At 37.6% G+C, this 18433-nt stretch overlaps 1 protein-coding gene across 3 annotated transcripts in view; it reads right to left on the minus strand.

Moving 5' to 3' along the window:
- The window catches only part of NCOA2 (nuclear receptor coactivator 2), a 186870-nt gene that overhangs the window by 46565 nt on the left and 121872 nt on the right, over positions 1–18433 (minus strand). For all 3 annotated transcript variants that reach the window (XM_030266319.4, XM_030266320.4, XM_030266321.4), the window contains one exon: positions 2801–2904. In XM_030266319.4, coding sequence (XP_030122179.1) covers positions 2801–2904 — 104 coding nt within the window. The remainder of the gene's footprint in view (positions 1–2800; positions 2905–18433) is intronic.

Below are 18433 nucleotides of genomic sequence, written 5' to 3' on the forward strand. Positions count from 1 at the left end.
GTTGGCACAAATTCTAATCTCTGTCATTGTTTTTTATCATTGCCTCCTTTTTGTTTCCAATAATTCTTGGTTCCTCCTGTTGATTCACTTCTTTGTGAGCTCTATCCTTTATATGTACTTTCATTCACTACATTTTCCTACAGAGTAGTATTTTTTTTTAACTAACAATGATTTACAAATTAGTTAATAAATTGAGGCTCTAGCATAATTTTCAGCATAATAATTTCTAGTATAATAATCAGTTTCTCTGCTTTGGATTAGTGTCTTAGGCTGCATTTTGCCACCATTTAAAGCCAGTGTGAGCATAGCCTGTTTGATTTGGTACTTCCTACATCACAACAGCAACCTGTACTGTGTGAGGCTATGAAGAGCTGGAGCAGAGAGCTGAACTGGCTGAAAATTAATCAAAGAAAAAAAGATGCTAGCCACATCAGTCTCCAGCTGGCCAACCATAGAAGCCACAGTATTTACAGCTGGCAGAAGGGTGTGGGTTTGGCTAAAGCATCCTGCTTGGCAGCTGTCGACACATTAATTCAGAGGGGCTGCAAAACCAAAGCTATCATAGATGTTTATTGGAGTCCTAAGGAGAAAACTTAGGTGGAGAGAGCAAGCAAGAGATTATGAGAGTTACTGGCATCCCACAATAATCTTCAGTTTTCCCTACTGCTTCCTAGAGCGGCAACTTGTTTGGCAAAGGAGTGCTCTCTGTGCTGCTCCCTCACAGCTGCTTCTTGAATTGATCACAGACATGGCCATCTGGGCTTAGCGTAACAAAGGACCTTATATTTCAGTCTCTCATTTCTATTCTCTTAAGAAAATAATCTTGAAGGTAAGCAGCAGCAGGCTTTTGAGAAGTTAGTGCACCAAGACACTTGAATATTTTAGAAGCCTCCACTTTTGCAGTAATTTCTTACTTCTGTTCCCAGATGTGAGCCACCACAATCAAAAACTTTTCTTCAGAGCTACTGGGAAAATGGGTGAACAAATAATGGACAGTATGATGGAAGAGAAGAAAACAGATATTTTAGATTTATACATTGGAACAGAAAATGCATTTGTGTTGAGATGTTGTCATCTCTCTCTTGACTATATTTCCACACTTCTTTCACATATACTTTATGCTTTAAGCAAGAAATATGTTAAAATATTCCTCAGAGGCAGCTGCCTGATGAATTTTACTCACTTTCTTCAGCTGGAAACACTCATTATTTTGAGGATTCTTCAGTTTTATTCTTTAATAAAAACATACAATTACATTTCTACACCAAATCAACTAATAAACTGTTCATCAGCATTGCAATTTTTATTATTATTTGGCAGAGAAAAGGTAGGGGTTTTTTAAGAGGTTGTATAAAAGGGTTCTGTAAAGATTAAATAACTGAATTGCATTTCCTTAAGGTGATAAAGACACAAAGAAAGTATCTGTACTCTTTCCACAGCAAATATAGAACAACTTTCAGTCCTTTTTAACTTTCCTGGTGCAAAAGGACCATGGTTCATTAATTTCCACAATGCTTCATTGTTCATATGCAAAGGAAAAATAAACTAAATTAAATGTAACAACAGAATAAATGTGTGATTTTAGATGTCATGTTTGCTGCAGTAGCCAATCACACAAGATAAGCCAGGAAAAATATAATCTTATTCTTATTTTCCTTGTGATTAAAACAGGTCCTTACAATTAAATTAATAGAAAATTAAAGATAAATTTTAACATAGCAATGTAAGAGATGAATGCATAACCTTGTTTAATAGCAAAAACAACAACATTCAATTCAGTATGCGTAATAAATATTAAATTAAATAAATTAATTTGTTACCCCTGCTTTTCAAAGAACAATGCCTCCAACATGTCTAATCTTATGTTTTGCAGTGTGAATTTGGAGCCTCTATTTCATGCACAGAATAGAAAACTATGTCTTCATTTGACCAATTGTGAAAAATAAAGCAGATACTTAAAACTGTTATACAGGCATCCAGAAATGACAGAATAATTATGCTTCTGCCAAAGCTGGTTCCTTTAGCTTGATTCAGAGTTTGTTTTTTATGTTACCTAAAGTTACATTTATTCTTCCCTACAGATAAAGTCCACAGTCAGAACAGGATGGGAATAAACAGTCTGCAAGTGAGTTTAAGCAGATAAAGCAGTAGTGCACATAACATAAGGACCCCATGTAACCTACCTACCCAACATAACTGCTAACACACATTTGGAAGCTAGGCTTGAATCATATAGCCTTTTGGGGTATCAAAATAACAGCTAAAATCAGACAGAAATATTAACTGAACAAACTGAAATACACATCTTGAAAACCTCTCCTAGATTATTTTCATATTCTAGAGGGAAGAGTCCTGCTTCAAGCACTGAAATGATAAAATACTAAAGCAGTATAGCAATGACATGCAATTTTAGAGCAGTATTATTCATTTGTATACTACAGTATATAGAAGTCAATGGCTAAGTGCAACAGGTCTTCCACAGCTGTTGTGGTTCAGAAAAATAAAACATGCACAAGCAGACACCCAAGACTTGCTATCAGCTGAAGCCCCTCAAGCTGTCTTTGTTACAAAGAAGCAGAAGTCTCAGTGCCTCTCCCTACTTCAAGTTAAAGAGAGTTTCATCACTGAATGCAAGAGAAATAAATATGCTGCTTGCTCTTTAATGACATAATCCCAAGTAGCCACGACGGCTTGTCTCTCTTGATCATTCCTTTACAGTGACATCTGACTACACCTTTTCATTTCATTCATCCTAGGAGGAGCAGAACTGCCCTAAATACAGGGATTTTGTGCTCTTTACCTCAAGCATCATTGGTCCAAGTGCATCCTTGTCGATGACACTCTGACCTGTAGACGATACATCTGCTTTTTGCACTTCATCTTCATTAGCTGCTGCTGCTTTTTCTGCAAGAGAGAATAGCGTGTGTTAAGCGACAGCAGACTGATCTCACACCAAGAGCCCACAGAGTATTGAGAAGAGCTGCTGTGAAATGCTTATAGTGCAACAGTTCTGAAAATGAGATTAGACAGTCTCCCATAATGATTCAACGGAAGCATAGCTAGCCTATTTGCTTCTCAGCTTTCAGGTCTTATGACACAAATGAAATAATTTCTCATGTTTCTCTGCTAGACATTTCACCAAACTACAGAGCCTAACCCTGGGCAAAGACAAGGGTTCTTTATGAAGGTGCAGTGGGCAAAAACTAGGATCAAGGTGTAGTCAGACTGATCTAAAAGAGGACGCAAAGCTTACAGCTGCAGAGCTTTTCCATGACCGCTATATTTAGAAGGAAAAACATAAGTCCACAATCTACGGTTTCAGTACTGAGAAACAGCGGCCTCAGTTCTGCTCCCATGTCTCCACCCACATTCTAACTATCACGTAATTTTCATACCGCCTTATTTACCAATATATTATTAGAACTACATAAAATTTCAAGTGCTGCATTTGAAAATTACAGGCAAGAAAATAATTATTTCAGGTTCCTGGAACATAATGCCATACCTTGAAATGTGTTGTATACAGCATTGCAGGTTATACCCAACTCCACATGTAAGGGATATTCACAGAACTTTCAAACCTAGTGGGTTTATAATTCCTATCAAGTAATTAACTATATTAATTTTTCTATTTCAAGAATTATATTTTTGTTTAAGGATTAATTAATAAAAGTAATACAACTACCATGTAAAATATATATTCTAATGCACATTGTACGTTGTAGATTAATGAAACTAGCTACTTTTTGTTGTTAATTCTATACTCAAAACATTATTTTATTATTTTTCAAGCAGCAGTTATGTAAAAGATAGAGCCATCCTGCAATCTAGAATATTAAAAAAAATAGAAATTTCTTATTTTTTAGTATGACGCAACAGATTATTTTACTAAACATGAAAGCACACTGAAATTGTAACAAGAATTTATTTCTTCATAGAAGAACATTCATTGCAGGAATTACTGAAAGTACCATGTGCAGACGGAACAAAGGGCCTTTGGAAAATAACTGAAAGTGAAAATTAAAGCATCAGTCATGCAAATTAAAATGTATCCAAGTGTACAGTATTTTCCACTATCTGTAGATCTGCAATAATGCAGGTAAAGTTCTTCTGAATTTCCTTGGGATAGGTTTTAAGGTCAGTGTGAATATGTGCTACTCAGACATAGAGTAAAGGAACTGCTTTTGTGAAGCCCTGGGTGTTTCCTGTCAGCGATCACCCACTGGCAATAAGGCTTTGGTTATTTGAGCTGTCTCATCCTAGATTTCTATGGTTTCTTGCTTTCATGAAAAGACTCACAAAAGATTTAGCTGTCTTCTTAGGTGTTATACACTATATAACACCACTGTGAATAAAGATTTAGCAAATTGCTCTCAAGATGGAATTGCAGCAAACGGACTAATTTTAAATCACTCTGATTAGCATAATATGATAGAAATAAATTCACTAGAAATAACTATTAACATTTCCTCTGCCACTTGAACTCACGAGGACATAAAATTAGTATCTCTGGTTTAGACTAGGGGTGGGATTTTATTTTTTTCCTTATCTTTCTTGTTTTGGCAAAAAGCAGAAATTAGGTGTTACAGAAAAACAATTGAACAATCCTTCCCATGCTACAACACAGTGGAGTTGACACCATATGATATACGAAACTGAAAACATGTTCTAAAAATTCTAAAAGAACTCTAAAAATAGAGTTGAGCTTTTAATAAAGCCAGTGATGATATCTGTTTCCCATCTGTTCCTGCTAGCGTAAAGTGATCTCTTATTTTCACACTGCAAAATATTAGAATGGACAGGGATACCAGCTTCTTGCTCTTATTTGACCACTGCTTCAGCCATTGATACCATCTTGATTATGGGAGAACATGGGATTATTCTCTATGAGCTAGAAATGGAGGGGCTGCAGATATGATCCAACAACAGTGTGAAAGCACATTAATTACAGTTTCCTCATGTCACCAGTTTACAGACTACTTTTACTGATTATTTCTTGCATAATACAAAATATTTGCTGCTGATTTTTTCATTCTTACAGCCATGGAGTGTATACATTGATAAAACCAATTGTTTTGTTTATACAAAGGAAAAAGAGGACATTTAAAATTATTATGATAGTAATCAACACAGAAGCTGCAATACTAGGTCAATCCAAGGATCTTTCAAACCTCACATTCAGTTCCTGAGAGCCTCTGATTTCCTCTGCACTTTCCTCTTTTCTCCATTTTGATTGTTTGATCCCTGACTGCTTCTGCTTCATCACCAGCTGTCCCTCACAACCATTTGACTTCTTCATTTTCTTTTCCCTTTTACACCCTTTTCCTCAGAGAGCCCAACATCTTTGTAGAATCAATAAACTCAGTGCTTTCTCAAAGAAAAAGTGTAATGAACGGAGACAATATGAAAATTCTATTTATACTTGAATGTTACTACCCTCTTTTCCCAGAGATGGTGACAATGTACTACTCATGAACTACTACTACTCCATGTTCACTACTCATGAACTTTAGCTAGGCACTCTGAAAAGCAGTATAAATCACGAGTGCTCCAAAATTATGGACTTCCTAATTGGATCTGTAACTTACTTGGGTAAAAATTCAAGTAGCTGGAGAGCTTAGAAGAAGCTACACATCCAGGCCACAAGCCACACTTAAATTTAAGTGGCATTGTATAGGAAACCTAGGCCTCAGACAGCCTCTGAGTAGGACCAGCTGTAATTCACGTCACTCATAAACTGCACCCACTAATAACGTTCAACTATGCAATAAATTATCCATTTTTGACTGAATTACAAAGCCCCTCGTGTAGACTTTATCAGCACATACAAGACAACTACATGTGAATCCTGTCAGCAGTGTCGTCCTGACAGTCAGTCATGGGGAATGTCTTGAAATGCAAATCTCTCCCTCAGCAATACAGCACATGGGGCTAATTGACAACAAAAATTTGTTACAGAAAGGCTGGAAAAAAAACAATGATTGATACATGAATTTCTAATGCTGACAAAATAATGCATTATCACAAATCAGTATTCTTTGTTTTTTTTTTTAACAGTTCCAGCTTCTGGTGTTAAGTAATGGTGCAAAAATGTAAAGTTTACTTTCCCTTTTTTACTTCTATCTTTTTTAAGTTCATGGGAGCCCAACAAAGAAATCAAAAGCACAGAGAGTTTATAATTGCTACACTAGATTAATGATCTTTAAATGTCATGGCTTAGGAAAATAGCTGTAAAGGCCCAACCTTGCAAAGCCTCTCAGAACCCTGTTTTTCCAGCCTCATGAGAATCATTAGTGTTACCCTCTGACTAACCACAGACACTAGATTTTGCCACTGCAGCCACACGGAGAGGGAGCTGGCTCCCTGACCTCACAGCTTCCAGTGATGTCTCCTGCCAGGACAGTTCTGCCCCTGTTAAATGTTAGCCAAGTGTTACTGGGTATCCTACAGGCACAGTGGCCAAAGGGCAGCACATGAAGAGTGTGGACAGGGAAATTCAGCCTTCTGCTGGAAGTGAGCAGGATGGAAAGGCACCTCCCATGGCTTCATACAGGGAATTCTGCACTGGAGAAGGAGCATTGAATTAGAAACTGGTCCCATCCTTATGAATATAGCTACCAGGGATCAAGCACATTTTATCTGAATTACAGTAGTATAAACTTGATGCACATTAAATAATTATTAGCTCTGCTCAATTAAGAGTTTAGCCTAGAGAGAGAAAAAAATTTAAATAAAATACAAGTACCCCTGAGAGAGATACTACAAAGAATATATACATCCAATTATGTAGTATTTTAGTGATGTGTGTAATTTAGACTTTAAACTGTGGGTATGTTTACAATTGCATAAGCAGTATTATACTAAAATACATATTAATATTTTCAATTGGGCATCTTCCTAGTGATCATAAACTGTATTTACTTTTCTACATTTAACATACAGAATAAAGAAGGGAAAAAAAGCCCTCAAAAATATTTTCTGATAAATTTATGAGTGGGAAGTCTCAAGCTTTATTCAAAGCTCATTCCAGATTCTGAAAGCAAACCTTTGTGAAATCACATTAGTTTAACAGAAATTCGTAAGTCAGAGAAATAGAAGCCAAAAGCAATAGTTGGAAGTCTCCTGCTACATTTTAGCTTAGCAAGCCCTCTTGTTTTTCCATCCTCCCAACTCAAGCTATGTCAGTTTTCTCTGCATTTCTGACAGCAGACTCAGAAGTGTTACTGACGGGCATCACCTTCTCTTGGTTGTGTTTCAAACCCTACTTTCCTACAGGTGGGCAGGCAGGACCAGCTGAACCACTCAAAAAGCTCTCTGTCTGTATCCAAGCTCTGCTCCAACTTCCTTAAGGAAATCTGCTACAGAAATATTTCCCCCTTCGTGCTCTCTGCGAAACCAAAATGCATTTTTGAATTAAAAGAGCAAAACTTAGCCTCTGCAGGAATTTCAAAAAGATGAAGCATAACTTGAAAGAGAAAATTTGCATCAACACAGATCTAGCCTGTTTTTCACTGGAGCAACATTTAAGGTTCTTCACAGAACAAGAAGAGCACAAAAGAGATGCTGGTGAAATGCTGGGCAGGGAAGAACTCATGCTCTAAAAGCCACCAAAGAAAAAGGTCAAGCAAAAAAACCCCAACCTGGTAACAGACAAATTCAAGTTTATCATCTGAGACTGTTTAAAACAGGTCTCCCAGATGCCCTTGTCTTTGTAATTTTCTGGAATTGCTATTGAAATGCCACACTTATCTGAAATCACACACTCTTTTTTGTACAATAGGTAAAAAAAATATAAACAAAGAGATTTGCAATAAGTGACTCTAGAAAGCTCAGCTCTGCACTCTTCAAAAAATCCCATACAAATCAAGATCCTTATAACAGTAACAGGAACATCACTTGAAAGTGAATGTAAATGCTATACAAAGTTTAAACATGCAATTTAATTTTACACTGGAACGATCTTGAAAACAACTTATCTTGTCCAGTCTTGGTATGTATTAACTAACTATTCTTGTCTTGACTAATTCATGTATCTAACTTTGCCCTGCATGATACTTCTGAATTGCTGTGCAAAAAACCCATCCAAATGATCAAGAAAAATGCAGAAGTATCTAATTGCCCAAAGGTAAGGGTAGATACAGTACTAAAAACTAATGCTAACATATAATTGAAAGTACTCTTAGCAAAGGCTATATTTTGGTAATGTATTTGGTAATGTGAGTAGTTTTGGATCACTACACATGATGAAGTAAAGCAGTGAAGAACGTGCAAGTTATTTTGATGCTTGGTTAACCACAGGGAAAGCAGCTCTGCCTTGTAGCTGTGTAATTCAAAGCACTACAATCCATGGCTCACTTGAAACTTGATATCCCCATGCACGTCCTTACCCAGTTCCCATTGCCTCAATACAAGTTGTTTTTATTCCGTGAAAGCAAGCAATTTTTCAAAACACCACAGCCTAAGAAACAGCAACTATTTCAGCAATCAATTTTAACACCAGCTTATCCCATCCTTGTGAATAAAGTTAGCTACTATTTTAGGGAAGTGATTATATAGTGAGGTTGTTCTTTCATCACACAGCACACATCTGTCCAGAGCAAAGCTCTTAGACTCTTGAATACATATTTTCCCCCAGAAACTATAGATCAAGTCTTACAGGAAAAACTATGCGACATCTCAGGAAGGTTTCAGGAGGTAAAACAAGGGAGAATTATGCATCTGCACTGCACTAAAATTAGAAAAGCTGCCATATGGCTCTGTGAAGCCAGCAGCACGTTCTTATTCATTAGGAAGCATTCTGCTAACATAAAAACACAAGGCCTTCCTGTGCTCTCCAAATGTGTTTATCTTTTCAACATTAATGCATGATATATCATCAGGCTGCTGAAATCTCCTGCAGTGCATATTAAAAAAGCACAGCTGCACTTTTTCTCAGCACGTTTATTCACTGCGAGCACAGCTTTGCCCACCTCCCTGACACAGCCCTCTTGTCAGCCCAGCTCCCCTCCGGTTGGAAAGAGCTGCATTCCCATTGCACGCTCACCTGCCCAACTCATCTCCCGTGCTCTGTTCTGCTCATCACATCCACATGGTTTAGCTTCATATTTACTACTGCTGGTGGAAGCACACTTAAATGGTAAATGACCCTAGGGCTTGAGCTAAAAGCCCTTGGAAAACTGTAAGTGAAATTACTCGCTCAGGAGTAACAGCACTTACAACATTGCGGTTTCTTTTTTCCAGTGCAAGCTGCTCTAACTGGTGCAGCTGCTCTCCTATCCCACACATACCTGCCCCACCTTCCAATGGCAAAGAAGCATCACTAAGCCACTAACTCTAGGGAAAGCTTCATATTCTCACAAAACCATCAAATGTAGGGTAAACATTTACGCAGCTTTACAAGCTTTGAGTGAAGTCCCACTCTAAGAAAATTCAGTAACAGTAGCCAGCATATAAAATTTTCATGGACACTGAAAGGAAAACTGAAGCACTGAAAACCCATGATGGATTTAGGAATAGCAACAAATGGAAGTAATAACACCTAAAATTAATACTAGTTTTGTCTCTTAATAATTTTAACATTACGCCATCATTCTTTTCTTGTACAAGTCAGCATTTTTGTCACTCAATACACCTTCTGTAAGAAGTACTGCCTGAGAAATAATTGCCCCCAGCTCAGTTAAACTGGAACAAGGACAAAAATAATGAAATTCAACTTACCAAGGATAATATTTAACTGCTGGAGAGAAAGAAGCCTATTATCTCTGTATGTATTTTTTGCTAAATAATTTAATAAGTCTTTTACTACCTTTTCCTTGGTTTCTTCCTCCCTCTCATTTTGTTGTCTTTGCTTTCATCAACATATATGACCTCTTTTCCTTCTCATTGTTACAAAACTCAATGATCTGCTTCTTGGAAGCGAGGAAAAAGACAGGGGCAGCAGTGGAAGTGCCCACTCCTTCTTGCCCTGGCCCCAGGATCCAGTTGTCTCCAAGTCCCATGAGTTCGAGTACTGCAGTGCTGCATTCCTGGCACATGGCAGCACTCAGAGCAGCAAGGCAGAATACACATAAATAAATACACATCCATAAATACACTTAAATAACGTATATGAAGATTGCTAACTCTTGGATATAACAGTAACAGCTAAGAGTGATGTTATTCACAGAAACAGCATTATTTACAGAGCTTCATACCTACTATCCGCAGATTTATCTACTTAATGCTGGGGAAGAGATTATTCTTACCTGTTACTACCCTAGAAGGTCCCTAGTCTCTGGTAAGTTAAGGACTGGGGACTGAAGTAAAACCCAGAGTTACAACCTTCTCTCTGCTGCTGCTCAAGCAAAGACTAAAGTGTCCTATCCAGGACCATCCTCAATGGCTTGATCCATCCCCAGCACACAATAAAAATATAAAACAATGCAGCAGTTAAAATAAATTCTTTGGCGGTATTATTTCTAGTATTTTTATTTATCAGTAAAGACACAGAAGGACAACTGCTATATTACCCTTTAAGTGAAATCTAAACTAAGACTGAAAGGAACCCTGAATCCAGTAACTATTTTTCACCCCACGCCTCATTTAAACTTGTGGTGATGTGTCAACTACCACATTGTGAGTGGAAAGCTGTTTTTCATCTCTGGAACATGAAATTATGCTTCGATTGTGACCATCACCTGTTGAATCTCTGGACATGCTGCAACATTAACCTTTTCCAGTAAGTTTTCAGAAAGGTGAAAAGGAATACAACTGGGTAGTTTTACTCCTGCAAAATTTTTAGACCTGTCTTATTATTAAAATATTTGAATATATTCAACATACGCTTTTATATGAAATAAAATGTTTTGCTTAACTTCCAGACAGAAAAATTAAATGTACATGTGTTTTTAAGATATTATCTTTTCCCCAAAAAGACTACCAACATTATCTTTCTAGTGTATAGTGACTGATTAGGGAAATATCTAAATAAATTAATCATCAAAGGTGCCCTGCCCAGGAAATTTCCTTCTCAAACGGCCAAAATCCAGGATGATGCTGATAATTTATAATTTTCACTGATTTTAAAATGCATTTTTAAAAACAGTAGTTTGGGGTTCTGTTTTTGCATTTACATTTCCTAAGAATGTCTAGTAACCAGTATAATCACAAATATCTGATTGATTGCAGTGTCATTTACAGTATTTAATAAATGCCTAAAATGCAGTACTCAAACAATAAAGGAGTACACGTGTTAGATTAAGTACATTGGCTGTCAGTGCCTTACCCCAAAATACCCTCAATTTAATCAGTCACTTATTATTCTGTGCTAGAATCAGATAAGCAGATTCAAATATATGTATCTGTAGCTGTATACACAAACACATCCAGGAAACGGTTTTGCATCTGTTGCTATTTACATGATTTCAAAACACTCACGTAAACTACTCAACTGTGCATGATAACAAATGCTGCACAGCCATCAGCACTGACTTAAAATCTGTTACATTAATATGGCTGCATTTCAAAAGAAAGAGCCAAGCTAACTGACCTCTGCACCGAAATATTAGATACAAATATTTGGCATCACTTCATTTAACAAAGTAATTATTTTCTTTGGTATGTGCTGAATTAGGACAGAAAATTTTACTGTATTTCTTGGCATTTGCAACTTTGTAAGTGTTAGATATTTACCAAATGAATAACCTCATCTTATTTTGATAATTCATCTCTCAAAACAGTATTAATATGAATGTCTAAATGGTGGGAGTCCAATGTTCTTTAACATTTTGGCTGAGCTAATGTTTTCAAAGACAAGAAACATGGCAGAATCTGATAATTTCGTTCAAAACAGGGCTCCACCATGGTCTCAGAACGAATATATTGCTTTTACAAATGTTAACAGCCCTCTAACTGGTTCTCTGACAGGCTAAAACACCAGCCAGATTTTGAAAATAAAGATATAAGGGTTAACACTCTTTAGACTAAAATCTGCAGATGCAGTTGCCAAGCTAATTAAACTTCTGGGTTTCCAAAACTTAGGCCAAAATAACATGCTAGAGAGGAGTATTAATCTAGCCAGACTCTATTTCTTGAAGCCTAGCTCTTCTGTACTCAACCAGCTGTTAAAAGGAAACAGATGACTCCCTTTCTTCAAATGCCACATCGCCATGATTACAAAATATCTGTCTTATTTTAGGATGCTGATAATAAATCTTTGTGACACACCAGATCATCCACAACAACAGGCAAAGATCTTTCTGCTTTTATAAATTGCCATTGACAACTGTGTAAGTTTTCAAGAGACTTAATGCGGTCCACAAAAACGAAATATGATGGATCATGGGCTCCCCAGGAAAGAAGTTTCCATAATAAAATGTAGGCCAAAATGGAGCACAGATAATTGAAGACAGCTAAGGAAGAACAGAAACAGCTTTAATTTAATGTGTCCATGTTAACATGGATTACAGGGCTCCTACTGTTTCTAATAGTCCAGATTACAGTAGATAAATCTTTTGCAAAAAAGCTCTAAATCATTAAGGACAAGTAAAGTTTTCTTCTATAACAGCCCAGTGTTCAGAAATAGAAGCTTGGGCCCCTCTCCTTACTTGTCTAACCCACCATCACAGGCCTCAGCCAAATTTTCAAGGCAATTTAGAAACAGAAACTTTCCTATTACTGCAAGGAAAGCAGATGGAAAAACAAAACCTTCTTAGAAGAAACTGTTTATTTATTTAAAGAGATTTTTTAATCCAAGTCCTTTAGAAAATTGTGTTTTAAGATAAATTTCATGTATTTCAACAGTGGCTATATTACTTCAGGTACATGATGAATACAGCACAGCTGTGGGAAGAAAGGTAATGATTATTAACCTGAATTGCTTAAAATATTCTCTAAAATTAAGAGATCTTTTTTCATTAACCTAGAAAATCTTGCCTTATCATGTTGCTATCATTTACATCCAAAGTCACTTTTAACCTCAATTGTATTAATTTATTCTGTCACATATTAATTAGCAGACATTTTAAAACATCTGCTAATAGCACTGATAGTTACAAATGGGCTCCCTTCAACAGACTGAACCATACTTAAAGCTTAATTAATTAGGCCCTCCCGTTTCTGTTTCTCTAACTCAGATTCATGAAGCAGGGATCAACACCCAGTCTGAAATATGTCAGTATAATCCATAAACAGGAAAATGATTAAACACTAATGGTATTGTTTTCTCTCTTTTCTCAATGAGCTTTATCAGTTCTCTTCTGAGGAGAAACTTGGAGCTGTTTTAACAGTTCCCCAAAAGTTCTCCATGGGCATCTAGGAGCTCAGTCGAAAGGACGCTCCATGTTGTGCCAGCAGGTGCTGCCTAACCAGCTCTGTAGTCTTGCTGCTCTTCCCAGCCCCAAACTCCTGACATGGCACAGGCTGGGAGTGAGGGGCCCTTGCTGGGCAATCATCACCCTGAAAATACTGAACACATATAGCTTTAACCAGGAACTGTTGAAGATTATGGTCTGCCTCCAGCCGTGTCCCTCCCTGGCACGAAGGCCTGAGCATTACATCAGAAGTGATAATCCAGAACATTTTCCTCCAGTCTCCAATTTACTTATTTGCCTGCAAGAAGGAATATGGGCGCCTGCTCCGCATTTTACATTTTATCCATTAGAACATCAACAGGTGAGACCTTTAACATAACAGCTATTATTTCCACAGCATCATGTGTTCACCTCCACCTAAACACTTAAGAATACTGGGGCCAAAGTCCTTATTAAATAAACTAACCAACTAACCCAACAAAAATCCCCACAAAAAACAATAGAAGAAGCCATACCCCTTCCTTTGGAAAGCATTTAAGCTGTTGAGATAAAGGATATATGCTCCTTGTCTGAGCTTCCAAGAAAGAACAAGTGGCAACGCCCATGACCATCACATAGCTCAGGGAAAGGAAGAGTACTCTTGCACCATAATTCACAATGACCCTGAGAAAGCCAATATCCTCCCTCAGTTATATTTAATAAAAGTTTTACAGACTGGCTTCTCTGCCTGTATCGCTGATATAAAAAGGTAATGGGAACAAAGCTTACTGGGCATATTTACATTTTAGATTACCAACTGCAAACACATAATTATATTTTGAACATTAACTACAGTGGCCTGACAATCTGTACTGAAATGTTCACTTAAAATCAGCACCTCTTGCAGATAGACAGATGGTGGCTCAACTTTCAAGCTCAATATTAATCACAATAATCCTTGATTTTTATCAGTGTAACAGTCAGTGATTCATTAGTAACTTTTGTCACATTCCCTAAACTACTTGATGATTTCTTACTGTAGCAACTAAAAGTAAAAACATTATCAGAGGAATGATAGTGAATGGAATAAAACTGTCACAGGTATGGTGTTGCTGGTCGTAAAAAGATGGCTAAGCCCACCCCAAAGGCAAGAGACAGCAGGACTGGGGAAAGTGGGAAAAAAAACAACCAAACCACAGGACCAATTGCTGAAAAGAAAACCATGCAGGCTTAAAAATATAACTCTTCAAAAAATGGAGGGAAATTTGAAAATACAAAGAAAATCCATTTGATACAAAATGCCATTTTTGACAATTAGTGACAAGGAGCATTGCATTCAGAGGAGTCAATGGGGCTATTAAGAAACAACTAAAGATAGAAAAAAAAACCCCAAACATTCAAATCTTTTCTTCAACCCAAGATGGTGAAAGGTTTTATACAAAAGAACCAAGACAGGAAGAATTTTTTAAAAATACCTTGATATTTTTTCCACCAAACATCAAAATAAACAAACCAAGAAAAATCTAAATGAGGGTCCCTCTGAGTTTTCCAATCAATATTTAGAAATTACGACCTTGATATCTTTTCCTCCCTTTTTTTTTTTAAATTTCCAAGTAGATTAAATGATATATTTAAACACACTTCCTCTTCACTGCTCAATACAGGTTCACACCTAATTTGTCTCTGGAAGTAATCTCCCTCAGAAGAATCATGGGAATTGCAGGTTGTTCCAAGTCTTTCTAGGAAATTGTGTCTCAGGAGAAGAAGTACCAGTACAAGGCTAGTGCTCTTCATTATCACATATCTTAAGATTACAAGAGACCATTCTAACTGCCTAGCCAGCTCTCTGTAACACATCCCAAAATATTTCACCAGCTCCTGCATCATGACAAGAACTTTCACTGAATAATTTGAAGAACATTCAGACTTCTTTGGGAGGGCTGACAGAACCTACCAATTCCTTCATTAAGTTCTTCCCAATTTCAGTTAACTTCCATTAACAATCTGCCCCTTCTGCATGAGTTGGTCACAAACTCCAGCTGTATCCTGCCTTTGTGTGCTGGAGTCCTCTGTGGCAGGCACACTGTGGAGCTCCATTCTGGTTCATGCCAGTGAGCAAAGCAAGGTGCACATGAATTTCTGCTCTGAGACAACTTGGGCCTCAGTGAAGGGATGTACAACACGTCTGCTTCATCCAAAGAAGCATGTGGATACTCATTCAGATAACATGGACATATCTGAAGCACCTCCAGTTATGGAGCATTTACTTAATGGATTTCTGATTTATGGAGTTATCCACTTTAGCAGAATTTAAATTTATGTACTTTTCTGTCTCCCCTTTCTGATATTTGCTCTGATCTTGTGCAAGTTAAAGAAGGGGAGTATGTGTGTGTTTAAGTGTTCAGGGAATATATTAAGAGTACCCCTTGTCTTGTAAAATACATAGAGATGTGCCAAGACGCCATAATGATGAAAGGAAACAGAAATCATGTAGGTATTGACTGTCTAGTAATTTGTCTGACGGCATTCACTATGAGCTCAACAGTGTTCATGACAGAGCAAGCAACTGATCACTTGCCATGTGTGGGAATCCAGGGCTTCCCTCTGGCTGCCCTGGAAGGTCTGGGACCCTGGCAGGGGGTCAGGAACCCCCCTGTACAGAGCCCCGAGAGACACTGCCTCTGATCTCTGTCCATGGAAAAGAGTTTTCAACCTTACAGGATGAATTACAAGCTCTGAGTGTTTGATATGAGTAATAATTAAGTGTGGCATGGGCGCAAAAGTAAAATTTTAGGATTCTAGACTAGGGGTTCAAAGGGGACAAGATGGAGGAAATTGGGTGTGTCTTGTCCTTTTTCTCCTTCTTCATGCCCTCCATGTTTCACTGTAGTGTTGGCATTTTTCTATTGGTTTAGGTTGGGGACACACTGTTCAACGTAGATGATAGATATTGGCACGTTATTGTAAATATAGTACACGTAGTTTCTGGTATATAATGTTTGTAACATCCCACTGGGGGCAGAGCCCCACACGCTGCCCTGCAGGACAGACCTGCGGCAGGGCAGCAGAACATGTTATAGATAAGCAAGAATAAACAACCTTGAAAACAGCACAGACGAATTATGGCTTCTTCTTTGGCAACGGGGCAGAAAGACAGAGACTTTCTACAATCTCGGAATCATCAATACCCACAGATTCCGACACCATGTCATCCTTCAATCTTCAGTCTGTGATTTTCCCCCAGTTGCCCACTGAGGATTTTTTAAAAGAAGCTGAAAGATGAAGTAGTAATATCTGTCTTACTGTTTTTCATATCCTTGGTGATTTCACATTCAAGGACCCCTATTTCCAACCAGCTGTCCATACAGAGAATGTTTTACTGCAATAACAAAATGCATGACTTAGAACAGATGCAATTATCTTGGTTCTAGTTTGAACACAGAGAAGCCTTTGATCAAGGCTTCTTCAATGTGCTGTGAATCCCTGGGTTTTCAGGATTCAAACATGGTATGAAAGGCATTGTACCCTCTTGTGAGTAAATATTATATTATTGCTTTTCAAGCTGCAGTCTTTAAAAAGAAAAGATAAAAGCTGTGTAACAAAAGCTAGATTCCTTAAAATAGATGATCTTTTTTTGACTGAAGTATCATCACTATTCACGGTGAATTAATTTGCTATTCCATAAATTAAGCTGCAGACAGAGAGCCAAGGTAACATGAAGCCTCCTTCATTTACTTGCTTTATGTGCTGCTGAGATTAAGACGTTGCATTCGCTAACCTAAAGCACACAGCAAGATTTGGTGTTCTACAGTCAGCACCTTTTACACTGCAAACCATCCAGCAATAAGGGACTAAAACCACTATCATTAAAACCCATATCAGAAGGCTACAATTGCTCTTTAACACTTAAGCTCAGCATTTATTTCTTTGCACCTAAATTCGGCCTTTGTTTCTGACCACACCTCTAAAGACAGAACAGCTAATGAGAAACACTATACTCAAAAGCTTGGTCCATATTGTGGAGGGATGGATGTCAGTCTATATTTCTGACTTTATTTTTCCCTCAAATAAAAATGCTGAATGAATTTATTATATTTACAGTTCATAAGAGATTACATGATAAACTGCAAAAAAGAAAACCATGAACAAACCTGAAAAGTTTTGAAGTTTAAAGTGCCCAGTGACAATTTAAATGCAGCCTGAGAACAATACACTTACCAAGGAGGCAGCCTCCAAAACCCAAAATTTCAAGAAGAGATGTCTCTATCTCTCTTAGGCAAGACATTTTTACTACAATCCAAGTAGTACATAGGCCATAATATGATCATTATATATTAAAATAACTAAACCAAATCTTTAAAGAAGATATTCCTGTAAAGAACAAAGAGGGAACACTTGACAATATCCCCTAAGAAGGTTAAATATAGAAGAAGCAGCTCAGTCCTTTATAGTATTCCCCAGCACTGGTGTTATAGATCACAACCTCTTACAGTGCAATCATCTCTGCAGCTATATAATACAAAGTAAACAGCCATATTTAGCTACTTTTAAGTATTTTTTTTTCTTTTGTGCATTTAGAATTTATAAAAGAAAACAAAGACCAAAGAAAAGTGAAAGATGTCCCTCCCAAAATAAGTAGGATGCAAAACAAACAAGAAAGTTTTCCCATAGCACTCGCCAGTAATGACTATTTCTACATGACAAGGACCAGTACCTCAACAGCTAGGAGTAACACTTAGTTTCTCTTAAACTTTGACCCATAACTTGAAGTCAAAGCTTAGATTTTTGATCTAAAACTTCAAGCAAATTATCTCTGGCATGGAAGTAATCTATCACTGACTAAGCTGAAGCCCCTGGTCAAGAGCAATGTCTTGTTACATGACAGCCATCACATGGCACCCTGCAACGCCCCCAACAACATCAGGACAGCTGGGGGCACTGGCCCTTACCTCAGGCATGGCTGGTACACTTGGACCTGTGTGGGAGTGGGGTCCCATCAAGGACCCAGGGTGAGACAGATCCTCTATAACAGGCCACTCAAAAACACTGCTCAGGATCACCACACAACTGCAGAAATGCTACTGTCACAGTTAGGGAGGAAATGGAAACTCATGAGCAGGAGGAGGGCAGGGATAGTGAAACCAGGGCTTTTCAACAGCTGATTT

This window comes from Taeniopygia guttata, chromosome 2 (assembly GCF_048771995.1).
Source record: "Taeniopygia guttata chromosome 2, bTaeGut7.mat, whole genome shotgun sequence".
In the NCBI taxonomy this organism is placed as follows: domain Eukaryota; kingdom Metazoa; phylum Chordata; class Aves; order Passeriformes; family Estrildidae; genus Taeniopygia; species Taeniopygia guttata.